The 18,243-nt window shown below is 37.0% G+C and overlaps 1 protein-coding gene across 1 annotated transcript in view; it reads right to left on the bottom strand.

Annotated features, from left to right (window-relative positions):
- ptgir (prostaglandin I2 receptor) overlaps positions 1–10,181 on the bottom strand; it is a 28,684-nt gene extending 18,503 nt beyond the window's left edge. The window contains exons 1-2 of the mRNA XM_056262519.1: positions 9,846–10,181; positions 7,950–8,876 (exon numbers count right to left, since the gene is read on the bottom strand). Of these exons, the coding sequence (XP_056118494.1) occupies positions 7,950–8,774 (825 nt within the window). The 5' untranslated portion in view covers positions 8,775–8,876; positions 9,846–10,181. The remainder of the gene's footprint in view (positions 1–7,949; positions 8,877–9,845) is intronic.
- Between the last annotated feature and the right edge of the window lie 8,062 nt (positions 10,182–18,243).

Raw genomic sequence — 18,243 nt, 5'->3', positions numbered from 1 at the left:
TACATTTTCACAAAACATGATGCTGAACAAAACGAACTGTGATTGGATGCCTCTGGACAGTCCTTGGCCAATGAAAGCAGCTATAGTGTCCATGTCTTCTGCCGTCAGTCTGAAGGTACGGTTACGATAATCTAGGGTTAGTAGTATAAATTGACATGTAGTTGCAAAGTTACTTATAGTCAGGAGAATCTCTGTTGGGGACCATAAAAATAAAGTGTTAGCATATATTAAGCAGACAGTCTACTAATACTCTATGACTGCTAGTTGACATGTAGTTTTATAGTTACTTATAGTCAGGAGAATGTATGTTGGGGACCATAAAAATAAAGTGTTAGCAGATATTAAGCAGACAGTCTACTAATACTCTAATGACTGCTAGTTGACATGTAGTTACTTATAGTCAGGAGAATGTCTGTTGGAGAGCATCAAAATAAAGTGTTGGCAGATATTAATCAGACAGTCTTATAATACTATGACAGTAAAAAAATAGATTGGAAAATGTAATTTGTTTATATTGCTAACTTCATACTCGCAGCTCTCTGGAGTTTTGAAGAAGTTCAGCTCAATAAACACAATGTACCTCGTCAAAATATATGTACACAGACTCAAGTGACATGGAGTTGGTCATTTGTTTGGTTGGCTCTGGGTTTGGCAATAATTTTATGAATCCTTTGAGATTCATTAACAAAAGCCACAACACCACAAGCCACCATTTGAAAATCTCATTCAATCAGAATACAATACAATAATGTTCACTTTGTGATTCTTTCAGCTTGGTAGTACAGGTCACAGGAAACATCTGTATACAGACAATATGACCATTAATCACAGTTAAGTCATTCGGCATGAGATTGTGTTGTAAAAAAAAAAAAAAAAAATTTTTTTTTTGGAACTGACATCTGTCGTACTGTGAGGATACTTTCCATTAAATAAATGCACAAAAAAAGACAAAGATTTGATTCTTTTTTGTTTTATTTCCTTACAGGACGTTCCAACCACTCACAAAGTTCAGGAACACAGCAGGTGAGCTGCTTTTGTTTGAGTTCAAACAAGCCAACATTGAAAAATAGTTTTGTGTCTTTCAGTCCCACTTCCCCTCTTCCCAGCATGCAATGGGGAATGAATGAATTATGGTTGCAGTGTTCGGATATTTGCCAGTTTCCTCTCAGACATGTACAGTATATTTCTTATAGGACACATGGGATAAAGTTGTACATACACCTCACTTTTTATATTGTGATCTGAATATCCTGTTGTTTTTTAATTATGCAAGACTGTAATTACAGTTTATCGCTCGTGAAAAAGACCAGAAGGAGCCATATGAGCTCATGCTAACTAATACCTGTGGCATTTTAATGATTGATTATTAAGAAAATGGCTGGTTTGAAGGCCTGAAGAGATAAACAGGAAAGCCCAGACCAATTCAGCCATGCAGCATCATTAATTTCTCAATGGCTATCTGCATATTATGGCTTGTGTGCAAGCAATGAAAAGCAGTGATGCATGAATCCGTGGTAACAGCATCATTGGCCTGAGCAGGACGGCTGTTTATCAAAATCTCTCCATTAGTTAGCTTCCTGTGGAAAATGGGCACTCCTAAATAACACTTTATGTTGAAGGGGGCTGCTTACAAAGTAATCCAAGTTGGTTTGGCTATTAAATCTCGACCTTTTCCCAAAGGAGATCTGAGCATTTTCTTTGGGTCACTTTTCCCACAAAGGTTTCGATCAATTTCGTTTCGGTGTGTGTAATACTGTATGTCGCTGGGCCTGCGTTCAATGGTTCCATCTCAGACCTGGTTGAATATCTATGATAACGTGGGTTTCATATGACACTCTTTGGTGTGCTTGAGCATGCTGATATTATTTGATTTCGATTTCTCAATTAGTTTGAAAGGTCACTGCAGCAAGTCTCAGGTATCATCGTGTTCTTTACTGACTCCAGGCCAGCCTCTCTGGAGACTCGGTAATGTATAGCTTACCTCACTATTGATCTCAGTATTGATCAGTGCTTTCACGGTGGCCATTGCTTTCCTTTAGCTCAGATAATCAAGAGACAAAGAGGCTTCAAAGATAGTAAGTTCAGTAATTAGCAAAAGTGGGACATCCAGTGATTAATTCAATCACTTGAAATGCTTCAACAACATGTGCAAGAACAACAAACAGCCCAGGAATGCAAACCACAGCAAAATGAATATTCCAGGGATATGCTCAATCGTCAGCATTTGTGGCATAATGTTGATTACCACTAATAAATATATATATACACACACACACAGTATATATTTTGGCTCATCCCTCATTTCCCTTTTTCTTATAGCAAAACTTCTAGGTTACAATGGAAGTGAATAGGGGCAATTTTTGGAGGCAGGATTGTGAAGCATATAATTTTAATAAATATACTTAATATTCAGTGGTATATGTTCTCATCATTTTTTTACACTCACCATAGGGTTTTAGGCAACAACACCTAAACCCTTTAAAAATATTGGGAATACACAAGTAATATTTTGTTAAGGTCAACATGACATTTTGATGTTATGTTGACCTTAAAGGAGTATTCCTGGTTCAATACAAGTTCAGCTTAATCGACAGCACTTGAGGCATAATGTTGACTAATCACAAAAAAAAAATATGAAAAATTCCACTTGTCCCGAAAAAAAACTCTGGATGGAAACACCAAAATGTGCATAAAAAGAAAGTGCTCAATTGAGACACATTTACTGGATAAATTCCTCGATGTGCAACAAAACAACTCACATGACTCAACAGAGGATGAAGACTAACAACAGAGGATAACTACTAACCAGTGGTGCTCGGACGTTTGACCAAAAATCTGTATCACGTTTTTTTTTTTCTAGATTCTAGCGCTTTCACGGTATATCACTTTTTTTTTTCTCTGGACCTTTATCATGGCTTATTTTACTGTTAGGAGTAACAGGGAATATAAAAAAACGTTGTAGGACAAATACAAATTCATTGAAAAAAATGTAATCAAATCAGTTAAATCAGCTAACAATTTAGTTTAAATTGTAATCAAATTTAATTTAAATTTAATTATTACTTTAATAATCAGAAACCATTTTAGCATTTAGTAATTTTGAAGAATACGTGAGTCTAGCTATGATATTAGCCTTAACAAATAGAACCATTTTCCAAAATAAAAAAATAATAAAAAAAGAAAGTTTTAATGTTTAAACTTTCCACACCCATTTCCAAAAATTTAGACATAAACTCATGTATAAATGGACGGACAGTGTAAGTGGATAAATTAAACTGAGGGTGTGAAGAGTGTGTTTTCAGAGAGTTTAAAAGTGCACAGGGCCAAAAGATCCTATAGTAGAAGAAACACCCAGTGTGCCTGTAATAAGAGCTTTAAGAATAACCTAGTCATGGCACTGCATTTGCCAAAGCCGGTGATATCTACCACACCACCACAGAGCAGGAAATGACACGTTGCCTTTGATCACTCTGTCATCTGAATTTAATTTATTGTACGACTGCTGTCAGACGTAAGTGTTTGCTCAATAACATTAACCTTGAATTGCATTTGCTGGCTATATTTCAACACTATTAATTCAGTGTAACTGTAATCTGTCACCGGTTTATAAGGTTTAGGCTAATACATGTTTTTTCCCCAAAACTTTTGGCGTTTACATCTATTGCAGACAGTCATCAGTCTTATTGCGTGTCTCAGTCTTATTGTGTGTAGAAATGTCACACAGTTAAACAGACTGTGTTTGTTTGAGTTCACTGTTTGACCTTCATCCAATAAGTTTTAAACCCCCCCCCCGGCAGAGGCCTGAAACTGGCTGAAATAAGTGTACATTTTACAGAGTTATTTTAATTTCCCTTCCTTTTATGAGAAAATAATAAACTTTGATTTGATTAAATAAGGCCATGTGCTTAATCTGTCTTTCTTAAACTGTGTACTGATCAAGAATGTGTCTGCAAAGCATACTGTTTTTGGGTATGACACAAGTTGGCTTGTCAATAAACTTACATGTCTGATATCTTAAAAAAAGCAAGAAAAATAAGGCAATTCAGGGTATCAAATGTTTTTTTCTTCTTTGAAATTACATGAACCAGCAAGACTAGAAACAAGTGTTAAGGGATCGTTTACCCCAAAATGAAAATGTACTCACCTTCAAGTTGTATCCAAACCTGTATGAATTTCTTTCTTCTGCTGAACACAAAAGATGATATTTTGTCCTGATTTCCTGAGCCTGTTTGGTTACTGACATTCTTCAAAATATCTTCTTTTGTGTTCAGCAGAAGAAAGAAATTCATACAGGTTTGGAACAACTTGAGGGTGAGTAAATGATGACAAAATTTATATTTTTAAACTATCCCTTTAAGAAAGTAAATCAAATCAATTTTGATGTCATGTTGACCTTAAAGGAATATTCCTGGTCCAATGCCGGCTAAGCTCAATCGACAGCACTTGAGGCATAATGTTGATCACCACAAAAATTAATTTCCACAGATCTCTCTTCTGGGTTACAGTGACACACTTATAATGACCATATTCCCTTCCATTGTAAGTGCCTCACTAGCTATGTTTCTATAAAAAAAAAAAAAAAAAAAATTTGAGAATAAAGCACAGTCTCTATCCCATGTCAAGAGAACAAAATTGTCACTTCCTGGGAAACTGGCACAAAGTATTAATAATAAAAATGGAAGTTGCTGCATCGAAAGCAGGAAAGCCACCGTGGCTCTTTTTTCCCGACAATGCATTTACAAACGCTGTCATGTTATCTTGCGATGTAAGCTTGGTGTTTGGGAACGCAATTATGTGAGACACTTATGAGAGGTCATTAAACACAATCATTTTTAATGACATACTTTGGCTCAGGGATTTCAGCCATATAGGTGCGTAGCTGAAACAGCTGCTGTATCTATTCAATGACCATGAAGAACGCTTTGTAGAGTCTATTGAGAGCGGACCTCTATTAACTGCATATACCATTCTTAAACTAATGCTAACAACTTTATACCACAATACATACTCACAAAACTAACTTTCTTTAATACTGCAAATACCTTGAACAGCCATTTGATTTCGGCAATGCAGAAAACACGGATGGAATCACGGAAAGTTCACAAATGGAACTTGTTTAAAGCGGAACGTCACAGAATTTGCCAATTTTTGGTTGAATAAATCAAAAGTAGGGCTGTACAATGAATCAGATATCGATATGGACAAGTGTCTGTGAATATTAAAGCTCAAAAAGACTGCTATTGAAATCTGAAGTCTGCCGTGTAATAATAATAATTATTAAAATAATAATGCTGTTTGATAAAACACACCCAAACTCAAAGGTCTTCATTACAACCCAGCAAAATAAAAGTTTGGTCTACCTTGTAATTATTACATTACCATACTTTTAGAATTTTGCAATAATTTGAAATATTTTCACATTTCTAAAAAGAAAACATGAACCAGGTCTTTTCCAATATTGTGACATAGTTCCTTCCTCCTTTACCTCCTTCTGCATACAGCCTCTCTAAAAGTCCAGCTGTACCCTGTGCCTGTTCTGAATGGAGACGTTCCTTACCGTTTAATATTACAAAGGTAAAATATGACATTTGGGTGGGTGCAAATGCACATGATTCTGAGTCTGTGTATGGAAAGAATATCACAATGGTTTGGTTATGTAAACTATTTGCTTTGGATAAAGTATCTAGTGTTTATTTCCAGGCGACAAACAGAGCATTTCATGAGACAAAGGGAATACCATTAGTGTCATCTGTCATCTTTCAATATATTGCAGAGACTGCATGCTGAAGTGTACAAAACGGCTGAGAGGTCATGGTAAAAAACGGGAGGGAAAAAAAGCAAGAGCGAGAGACAAGAGAGAAAAATCGAGAGAGCTTGATGCATTAGTGTGATTAATTATCAAAACACAATAAAAACACATTTAGTCATATATATCCTATCTTCCATTGATTGATAGCCTTTGTTATAACTTTTGTTACTAACAAAACCTTTTTCAAAACTTTAACCAAAGTTTGAGCAATATAGTAATTTGTTTTAAGGTTCTACACTTATAGAATCTTTTCAAATGATTTTAGTATGTTCAAAAACAGAAAAAAATAACTGATCTCCGAACTGAACTGATCTACTTAGAAACCAAACTATTTTAAACTGGTAGAGGAAAAACAGGGCTCATCTAATCCAGTCTTCCAGGGTTTTCAAGTTTGTAACGTGCTTCTAAATTAAAAGCTAACTCAGACAACGTGGTAAAATAACACATCAACTGGGATTTGGGATTACAATGCAAAAATAATAGCCTTTGTTATGTAATACATGTCACATCTCCCCCGCAGCACATACACACCCAGTGAACTCAAAGGACTACACCTCAACCTCACCTACAGCTCACTGAATGGGTTGAAGAAGGTAAATATGTGCTGCTTTTCACCAAGGCTGGTTGACTTGTAAAATGTAGACTTGATGTTTAGTCAATCACTTAAATAAACCCGTAAGTATGTTAGCAGGAGGCAATTTAAAGGCAAAAGATTTTGTTTTGAACTGATCTTAGACTAAACAACTGTGAATAATTTGCCACCAAATTGTAAAGACAACCTCCATGCCCTTTTAAAGCAGAATCATTTGTTTTAAGAGCAATTACAGTTCAAGCAGGGCTATTTCCAGTATATCGCATCTGTTTAAAGGACGACAAGGGTTGGGAAAGAGCCCTTGCTGAAATATACAGCATAAACCAGCAGGAATTACATGTTGGTCTAGGCTGGGTTATGCTGTTTACAGCTGTTTTTCTGGATTTTTCATCAAGGGAAACAAAGACACCAGACATATTTTTTAATGAGTGTCTGATTTTCAGCGTGACATAGACTGTGGGTGATGCAACAAAGTTGAGCAAAGCTCAATTTTATGTACATTTTATGCAAATTAGCAGCAACATAATACACTGACTACCAATGCGATCCCCCGTCTGGTCAAGTTAAATACAGCGGCAGGATAGCAACGCCAACAGCAAAGTGACTCACTGAAAGGTCACTGAAAATGTTTTTTGAAAATAAAAGCTAACAAAAAAACAATTGCATTTGAAAATGCATTACATTTTCCGTGATACGTATTAGAATAGGGTTACATCATGAACAAGGTTTGTGGATGGTAACAGCTAACAGTTGTTCATAGATGGTTATTCTCCATCAAATGGGTTCAACTATTCCTCGCAATCTGTCAACATAAATGAGTATGCACCTCTGTTTTGTAGTGAAGCGCGCTCGTGCTTCATGAAGCTTTGAGACATTTACAAATCTTGTTTTTAATCAGTGATTTGGAGTTTGTTTCAAAATCACCAAGTCACATGATTTCAGCAAACAAGGCTTTAAACTGGTTGATTTTGAACCATTTCAAAATTCCTGGTCCTGGAGGGCCATGTCCTGGAGAATTTAGTCAAACACACCTGCCTGTAATTTTCAAGCAATCATGAAGACTTTAGGTTAGAAATTTCAGGTGTGTTTGATTAGGGATGGAGCTTTCCAGTGGATCCCCAGGAGCGAAGTTGATATCCCTGGTTAAAAGTTTTTAAAAGCTCTGTTTCTCCCATGTTTTGTTTCACCATTCTATTGTTTGACATCAGGAAAAAATGAACTTCGATAAGCAAGCCCAAAATGTTCTTCCGTAGTTTTTGAAATAAAAGCTTTATGGCACAATACCACCAACTACTGTTCTGGCATGCCTATATGAGAGCGGTAAAGCCTCACAGAACAGAGAGGTTTCCCAAAACGCTGACCACTCACAAACTCTTGTCTGGATAGTTATACAAAAGATCAGGGCTCTTGGAAAGCACTTGACCACGGGACCAGAACTAACTGTTGTAAAATCTCATCAAGATCCTCATCTTAAGTAAACAAGCTGGAAAACATTGTACTAGAACACTTCGGAGTGACATAAAACAATAGAAAATGTATGCTACTCACAGTCAGGGGCAAGGAGCAAATGACAAAGATGAAGGTCATGCAGGCCAGCAGCAGTAAATGGTCCATTTCCTCCTCTCCCTGTCCAAACCAGGTGCTCAGCCTCTTCTTGCGCCCAGCCGACACCACCGAACCCCGACGTGTCAGCTGGCTCCGGTGCATGCGGCAGAGGCTGACGATGACCGAACCGTTGCACAAGAACACTATAGCGATGAGCAGCGCCATGAGCACGGCGTAGGACAGCGAGAAGGTCAGTGTTCTCCTCTCCTCATCCTCACTCTCTCCTTCTGCCTCCATCTTGATGAAACACCACGTGCCTGGGCAATACTGCTTGTGCCGCCCGTATCCAAAGAAAGGCAGCAAGCAGAAAACGAAGGTAAAGAGATAGATGAGGAAGAGGACGATCTTAGCGAAGCTGCGGCGTACATGTTTGGAGTAGAAATACGGGTGACTGATGGCGAGACACCGCTCCACTGCCATAGCACAGAGTATGAGCATAGAGGCCAGGCCGAAGAACGTCATGGCGAAGGCGAAGAGTCCGCACAGCCACCGATCTCCTGTCAGACCCACCAGAGATTTGCTCTGGGAATAGCAAATGAAAACGGGTGGACTGAGTAAACACGTTCCCAGCAGATCTGTCAGAGCCAGGCCTGTCACGAGAATGCAGAAAACTGAGGACTTGGTTCGACGCTCTTTCTGGTGGAAACCCAGGATAGCTAGAGCCATGAGGTTGCCAACCACCCCGGCGATAAACATCACAGTGCTCATCACCGGATTCCCATTCACATCGATTCTGGTGATGTTCTCGCATGACTTGTTTGAAACCATGTTCAGACGGACCTGCCCTTAAACCCTGAGCCCAGACACAGGGATCGGGCAATGGCAATTTTGTCTATCGTGAAATACTTGCAGTTCCTCCTCTTGGATGATCTGTTAAAAATAGAAAGTATTTCTTCAGAATCAATATGTCTCATGCTAGATCCCACCCATAGTTCTTAACAACCCCATGAAGTAGGCTGATGAGCACTGTTTTCAACTTCCTGTTGGAACAGGCCATTGTGGCAGGATACTGTATGTCTAATGGTTTGTTGTTTTTAAATAGCCAGTAGGCTTTTGTTTATATCCCACAACCATGAATCATAGTTATCTGTTTGCTATCAATTGTTAGTGGTAAGTGGATTTACACAGAGTGGTTTTCACATTTTAGAGAGCGTGTTATTAGACAAAAATTAGCATATTTAAATATATTTTCATATGACTGAATAAACCTTATTATTTTAACAAACATCTCAGGTAGAACTAGATCCTTTTAACTGCACAATTTTAGAAGCCCTATTGTATGCAGTGATTAGATTATGTTTTTGTTGTATGTAAAGTATGGAGAGGTGCAAATGTCTACGGAAAAAAAGTGGATTTTAAAGATTTAAATTATATGGATTTAGTACTATTTCTAAGTTATTAATAAAAATGGGTAAATCTGTGATATTCTCAAAGACGGTATTTGTTTCAACTGAAGCATTAGATGCTGTTTGGATCAGTCTCAAATCATGCTGGAGAACACGATCATCAGGTTTTGTGCAAACATGTCAAGTTGAAGAAAGAGGGACAAAACAGATTCTGAAATCATGTCAATTTTTCAATGCAACTTTTCACTCAAACCGCTCTGCCTTTTCACATGTGATTTCAATGCCCAATGCACAACCGTGTCTTACAGACTCAAATGAGAGCATTTGTATGATTTTAATTTTATTTTATTTCAAAAAGCGTTTGTCATGTTTTATGTAACACAGTTCATAACAGATGTTCCTTTGCTGGACAACTGTTTCTCACTCCAATAATTTCACAACAACGAAGTAGTCATGGCAAAGCGTACATTTTAAATCATCAGTCAGTACGCACCTGTCCGCGGCGTGTCCATCACTGCTGCGCGCGGCCATTCCTCCCAACCACACCACTCACTGAACAACATATATGTATTTCTGACTCTCCAAACATAATATTTCAAAGCGACGTCGATATGGTATATCTTCGAGCTTCCGTTTCTTCAGTCGTTTGCTCTCTTTTAATTCATAATAAACTGTTTTTAGTTTAGTTAGTCTATCCAGTTCTGGCCAACCACAGAATTTAACGCACAAACTAATTCCACACTAGTTCGTTACTCCTGAAACCAAACAAAACAGTAATAAAAAGCGTTGCCTTTCTTCATTCCTCACGCTCGTTGTTGTGAAGGTGGACTAGTAAGAGTAAGACTTCTTATACGACTTCCCTAATGCGGTTGACAAAGTAGCCGTGAGAAAAAAATAGGAGGAGCATCTGACAGCTTCCACTGCTTCTCACTTATTCAGCGTGAGTGGTCTGGGTGACACGTCCGCTGTTGACTGACTTACAGACCAAACGCTTAGATGTGTAATACAGTTAATTTACTAAAATAGTATCTATCTATCTATCTATCTATCTATCTATCTATCTATCTATCTATCTATCTATCTATCTATCTATCTATCTATCTATCTATCTATCTATCTATCTATCGAACAGAGATTGTTTTATAATAAGACAAGAAAATAAAAAGCTCTTTGTGGTGATTTTGTTTGGTTGTTATATCAGGCTGTGAAACCATTATGGTTCTGAATGGAACTGTTATTTTTAAGAAAGTAGAAGGAAAAGAATCATAGTGTTTTCCTCAACTTTACCAAGATTTGCTCGTAAGCTGCTTCAATGGGCCTGTGGTATAGCTCTGTTACAAATGGAGATCCACTGAAATAACCGGCCTGATTGAGGTCTGAAATAAAATGAAGTAGCTTACATCAAACTCATATGCTTTCCATAATCGTCTGCATGTTCTATATGCAGAATGCCGACTGTATTATTGTCCATTAATCCAAATGAAAACCACTCTGAAGTCTGAAATTAGATCATGTTTCGGTGCTTCTAACTTGTGGCTTAGCAGTGTGTGTGTGTGTGTGTGTGCGTGCGTGCTTGCATGCGTGCGTGCGTGTGTGTGTGTGTGTGTGTGAGTGTGTGTGCGTGCGTGCGTGCGTGCGTGTGTGTGTGTGTGTGTGTGTGTGTGTGTGTGTGTGTGTGTGCGTGCATACACTGTATTTGCTTTGCCTGGGATGTTGATTGTTGATATCCATCAGCATGTATTATGAATATTTGAAAAGTACCCAGAAGCCATGAAAAAAATAACCACACAGCACTTTTGAACAGGAATCATGATAGAAATCTTTCCCTTTAGACTTAATGGCCTGCGTTATCAATCCATCCCAAACACACTTACATGTGTCTCTGTTTACAGTTTCCCTGATCATATTGGTATCGTATTCTCTTGTCCTCAAGACTGACCATGTTGATGTCGCCTTCAGATGCAAAGTAGGATATTATCTCAGACATAAATCCGGGAAAAAAATCTTTGTGTGCTAAAGTATTCCTGTATTATCAGAAAATTAAGTATTATGTTCAAAATCCCAAGTGAAAAAGAAGTGTGCTTACAGGAGCTGTATGTAAGAAATTTATTTCAATTAATCATAAAATGGCCCTGATAAGTATGAAGGTAAAAGAGTAGCAATACTCGAGAGCACATAGATGTGAATTTGAGAACTTGTACAATAAATATTCGTACTTGTATGTGAACATTTACAGTTACACTCACAGCTCCAATGTGAAAACCTGTAAAATAAAAATCTGAAGTTGAATGTTGAAATTTGCACTCGCAGACAATAGTCACAAACCTGTATTCTGAATCTGAAGCTGCAGACAAGCAATCACAAATGTGTAAAATGCCATTCACAGAAATACAATGACAGTCACAAACATTTAAAATATATTTGCACTTCTTCTAACATTCAAATTCGCAGTACAACCTCAAATTAGCACTTGCCACTTCTCAAATCTGTCACTGCAAATTCAAATTTCGCGCCTTCACTTTCGCTACTCTTTTCGCGATATGAGGTGCAAAACTGATTTGTGCACAAATCAGTTTTGCACCTCATATATCGCGAATATTTATTGTACAAGTTCTCAAATTCACATCTACGTGCTCTCGAGTATTGCTACCCTAGGCGTCATGAAACTGACGCCTTGGGAATCATTTTGCCCATGCTTCAATATTCGACGCTTTAGGCACCCTTTAGCGTCAGTTACATGACGCGATCCTAGGGCGTCATCTTACTGACGCTTTACCTTTAACGTCAGTTAGTTGACGCTATCTAATCCTAACCCTACCCCAGACCTAAACCTACCCGCGTCATCTAACTGACGCTAAAGGTAAATCGTCAGTAAGATGACGCCCTAGGATCGCGTCATGTAACTGACGCTAAAGGGTGCCTAAAGCGTTGAATATTAAAGCATGGTCAAAATTGTCATTTTAGTGACGCCTTGGGATGAGAATGCGTTGCAGCCACTCTTTTACCTTCATATTTCCACAGTTAACAACATCTGTTCCAACACACCTGTTGAGATCAAGCATGTGTCTAACAGTCTGAGTCACTTTCAGGTCCTGATTCACATTGCTTTTGCTGCATGCATCTCTCTTTTGTCTGTTTAAACCCGACAGACATGTGGCTGGAATTACGTCTCGTCATACTCAAAAAACACTGCAGTTCAGATGACTAGTGTTGCCAGACTGCTCTTAGCAAAGTATATACATTTGGAGTGGTTATGATTGATCCCTGAGGAATTTGCAGTGAGTAGGCCTACACAGTATATTAATCAGACACATTTTATTGGGAAAGCATTTTCAGGTGGAAAAAAGAATGATGATTAATTCAGACTGCAGACTGCATCATTGTCTTCTTCCTTTTTCTTTTTTTTAAAGGTGCATTCAGAATCCACTTAGGTCACTTTACCAGAACACGCTTCACAGACTAAAACAGAAGAGCAGCAGTCAGCACTCTGACAGCTCTGATAGGATCATGGGTAACATTAAATATTACAGTATATAACCCATTCATTCTTAAGTGTATGTTGCGCAATAAGCCGGGTTAACCCTTTAAGTGTCACCCCCCTTTTTTGAATATACATGAAAATGCACATTTCAAACTTAAATGGTTGTAATTCAAGAATGCTTTGGAATATGGACGTAAGATTGGTCTTTTTTTAAAGAAGACATTTGGCAGATTTTTGTAGAAGTGAAATAAATTAAGAAAGTGAAACAGAAAAAAAGTTATAGAAGTTTGAGTTTATGAAAATGTACAATGTAAAAAAATGTATTATTCATATTTTATAGAAAATATATATTTTCAAAACCTGGGCGACTCTAAAACTGCAACAAAAAAAAATCAAAGTCAAAAATCTGAACAAGTTGTGCTTCAAATTTTAGGTTGATATTTCAAAAAATGAGCTTTCAGTAAGATTTTGTTTGGGCGCAGTACCAAACTTTTTCACTAGGGGACAACCAGACTCCATTACTGCCCATATAAGGGCGCCTCCATTTCCAAATGTGTTTTGAGTGATATGAACTATTATTTCCACAATTTTCATACAATTTATGAAGTAGACATCCTATTCAGAAGTAATATGAGACGTTTGGCAGATTTTGATATGAATTCGACCTCTAAGAAACACAAAAAGAATAAGTATGTGCGTTATAGCTTCCTGCCACCTCACAAATGGTGAATCTATAATTTTTTCTTTATATTTAAAAAAAATTCAGACCTTTTTTTCTAAAATAATTGAATGGATGCTATCTTTTGAACACTTGGCATGAAAACAAACTGAGGTTTCTACCCTTCTTTCATGATTTTTCATGTTCATTGCTATTTCAAAATAAAGGTCTAAACACGCCTTAGGAGTATGAAAATATTCTTGTTGCAAATTGATAAATTATGGCTCCTCTGTAATTCATTTTGAAAATCATTGTAAGCATTGTAAGAGATTGTAAGCTTTCAAATGATATATAGTTTGTCAAGATTAGTTTAGGTTTAGTATAGGATATTACTGTTTTAAAAATGTAATGGATTTGGGCCCACCGGTGGGCCGGTGACACTTAAGTTAAGAGAATGCATTTTAACATATATATAATTATTTTATTTTTTTACATATTTCAACTTTAAGGAAATGCCAAGGAAAAGATCAGAAGTCGAATACAAAAATACAATGGCGTTATGAGTCAATGAATCATTCATTCAACCAAAATTGGAATACAGATCCTTTTAAAAACTAAACACCACTAAGTGTTGCTCGGAAACAAATATACCGGTATATTACGCAGTGACTTATTATTTTCATTGGTGGAGCAAAAACAGACGAAATGACAGCTTCTGAATATTTTGTGAACATGGAAGGCATGGTTCACGGCTGGTTATTACAGACCAATATCTGTGCACTACACAATTTTAGCTCTGACTCAGTCTCACCGTCAGTTAATATATCGTTGACAAAAGCCATAAATCAGAGGCAAATCAGTGCTTGATGCTGAGTGACTGAAAATGAGAGTTGTGTGGAAAAGAACAGCAATCGGATGACATTGAAACTAGTGTGTGGGCACTTTCCGTCATGACATTTGAGGTAGCCAAGCATATTTTATTTATTAAATGCATATGTTATCATATATTTTTTGTCACCTCTTCTCTCAAATGATTGAATAAGAGTCTGACTGCACTGCAAAAATGAAAGGTAAATATTTTTGAGGTGACAGTTCCTTGGCTCTATATATCCCATTTCACAATAATCCAAACAATCTCTAACTAAAGTTTAATTTCTTTAAACAGTGTTGGAATGTTTGGAGTAAATTGTGCATACGAGATTCCATTGTATCTCATTATTTTTATTGGAATGCTTAACTTTTAAAAACCTCGCTTCCCTCAACGGCTCCTCATCCTTGAGCCGACCTTCTGCTTAAGGACAAACCAGATTCCAGTTTGCTTGGTAACCATACCAGCACAAAACAGCTAAGAACAGAATATCTGGAAACTTGCAATTAACCCTAATGCACAAGCATATGACTTGATCTTAGGACTTTTATCTGAGCAGTCCTAAAAATCTAGGATTAGGCTGTCAGTCTCTTCATGGCTTCACCTTAAAGCCTCTATGGAAATGCCTTTCTGTGGGCAGAATAGTAAGCTCAAAATTGATTTGGCAAAGCGGATATGAATGAGAAAGTCTCAGTGTGGAAAATTCATGACTCTGTATTAGTAACACACTGAAGGCAAAAATCACCCAGAGTGTCATACAAACTCTTGGCTTTGTTCAGACAGGCCTCATCTGCTTCTGTGTTTCGTTTAGGTCATGAGGTGCAGATTAATGGAAGATTTCTTCAGCATGCAAATATTTACTTATTTTCTTTGGTACTGAGTGAGTATTACATTTGCTGAGCCAGATGTTGTTGTTCTTTCCCTAAAAAAGGGATTTCGAATATATTGTCATTTGAATAAAAGAAAAGAAAAATGCTAATAGAAATTCCAATGTGATTTATTGCTCTGTTTCGGCTGAAATGAACTTTCCTGAACATGTGCATTATCTCATTCACTAAGCTGTTAACTCTCTTCAAATCAGTAATTGAAAACAGTTTTAGCATGTGAATCATAGATCATTCTCATTGTTTGGAAACATGTAGAGAGCCAACAATAATCATCACTGTCAATGACAAAACAATCCAGATTGCTCATTTTCTCATTCTTTTGTATGCGTCCAACTTTAACGGAAAGAATATAACAGGCATGAAAGTGTAAGTCATTACTCTTCCTTCCCAATAGCTTGTCAAGCTGTTTGGCTCCATCTCGAAAGCTGAATGTGTTTAGATAAAAAAAAACCTGGAAACAAAATGTTTAGATGAAAATGTTCAACTTTGTCCATAGTCCAATGTCCATAGCTAATGATTTTTTAAGCAAAACTGGGCTATTTAAAGGGTACCTATTATGTCCGTTTTATAGTCTTGATTTTGTTTTGCAGGTCGACTAGGTTTCTATCCTTAATTATTCGAAAAATATTATTTGTTTACATTGTTCCAAGCACATAAGTTTGTGACGCGGTTTGCGAATATTCGTTGGAACTATGGTTTCTGAAATTTTGGTTTCAGAATTTATATTTTGAAAATTAGCTTTTCAACTCCCTAAACCAGGCCTCGCCACTTTTTTTGTGTATACGCCTTTGACGGGAATTATTAAATGAGGAATATTGTGACGTTTTTCGTTCCCAGAAGAAAACTCAAAACTACAATGGGAGTTCAGAAACAGTGCTTACTGATATAGAGAATAACTGCTTTTGGAGTGACTTTGTGTTTTGGAATTTTGTAGAGATTTTTCATGCTCAAACTGGAACATTACACAATAAAGGACCACTCTGAATATTAAAAAAAGAGATGAAATTTATAATTAATAACATTTTAAAAAGGTTTGTGTAGGTACAGTGCAAAAATGTTACATATATCCAATAGGGCCAATTGTAATGCAAAATATATTGTAATAATGAGAGGATTGACTTGTCAATGTTTCATATCTAATATTTTATAAGAATGTTTTACATAGGAATATTCTTCCAACCATTTAGCAAGCATTTGATGTCCTCTTTAACATTCACTTATAGCTTGCATGCATCTTCTCAGAGAAATTTAGAGGACAAACCCCCATCCCCGATCATCTGGGTCATAGGAGGATAACTAACAGACCAAATATGCTTCAGAATATTTGAAATATTGCAAACAAATTGCCATTTGAAAGAAAAATAAATGAGTCAGTAAAATCTGAGAATCTGTGAATGATGGACTGTCTCTCTGTCATGTATGTTTGTGGAAACTTTTCAAAACAAATAAACGTTTCATTTCAAAGGAATATTGATTTACAAGAAAAATCTGGATTGATGTTTGGTCTGGATTGGCAGAGTGCAGGAATAATTGCAAACGGATCTCACTGAGCACTTAATACAACATGTCAGAACGTGTGTCTTCAGTGACTGTTTTTAAAGCTGAGCAATTCACATTATGGGTTCCCAAACTTTTTCTGCCAGAAAAATGTTTTCACCCCCTACATACATGCACCCACATAAAGACACTCAGGCTGACCTTGCTTGCAAATATAGGATTTATTTGAAACGTTGTGTAATTAATACAGTACTACAACTTCAGCTGGCTTTTCTTTGTGTTCATCATGTAAGTCTCCAAGTGGCAAAGTTGTACTTGTGAATCCGAGGGGACGAGATATGCCTCGTCATAGTTTCTTGTCTTGAGGGTCTACACTCAACGCGACAAAGCAAACATTGCAAATCCATTTTTCCTTTGTGTCAGAAATGCTTGTCATGCCGTGCTTCATCCAGTGTAGACAGCATCACTGATGCTAAGAGTGACTTTTACACTAAGTGCAAATAGCCCGCCTTGTTGGCAGAGGCTATTTACACTAACTGACGATATGTTGGGCCAGACAAAACTATGGAAGACGCTGACTTGTCAACAGCATCAATAGAGTAGAGTAGGACGCGTGGCAGAAAGTTTTTACGCAAATTGACCCGAGTTCAAATCCGCCTTTTGCCGAACTCGCACTACTCCCTTTTCCCATCACATATCAGTTTGGAAAGGCATTTATTTTCAATAAAAAATAAGAAAATATTTTTAAAAAGTGTAAATAAAATGTGTGTTTAATAATTTAGTGGTTAGGGGTAGGTGTAAGGAGGGCTTTATTGTCCCAATAAGGTGGCATTCATTTAATAATTTTAATAAATATAATAATTTACACACTGTTATTATTGCATACCGTTTACTGAACAACAACACTGAGGTGCAAATAGTATCTGACACTATTTATAAATATCATCTAACTACTATTTCCACTTATTGCAAAGAAAACACTGCTATTTCCACTTAGTGTAAATATGATCTAGTTGCCGCTGCCTTATAATTGATTCCATTTGCTTTTGTTGCGTCGCTAGCTTGTGTAAACACATTGTTTTGGTAGCTGTGACATTTGAAGTAGATTCATCGTCTGCTTTATGTTTACATGACACTGGCAGTCCTTTCACAAACTTGTTCATGCTTAGTGCAGAAATCATGCATCATTCATTAATATGTTTGCACGGCTCCCTGCAATACGCAATTCTGATTCTTCAATCGTGCCATCTAGCGGTCTGTTATTCCACAATTACAACTGATAACAGACCGCTCAAGGGGGTACTGCGAATCAACATTAGGTGATACATTTGTCAAATTAATACTTTGTGTTCAATTATTTACTTTTTTGGCAAGATGATAACAATCAGAGATGAATGTACACTGTTTCTTAGCCTTGGAATCTGTCTGTAATCATCTGCTGATGATTGTTTCACAGCGGAATTGCTTCCCGCCACAATATTTGATTTATGAACATTTGAT

This window comes from Rhinichthys klamathensis, unplaced genomic scaffold (assembly GCF_029890125.1).
Source record: "Rhinichthys klamathensis goyatoka isolate OS25496 unplaced genomic scaffold, OSU_Roscu_1.1 h1tg000192l_1, whole genome shotgun sequence".
NCBI classification, from domain to species: Eukaryota; Metazoa; Chordata; class Actinopteri; order Cypriniformes; family Leuciscidae; genus Rhinichthys; species Rhinichthys klamathensis.
This window is presented reverse-complemented; position numbering and strand designations above follow the sequence as displayed.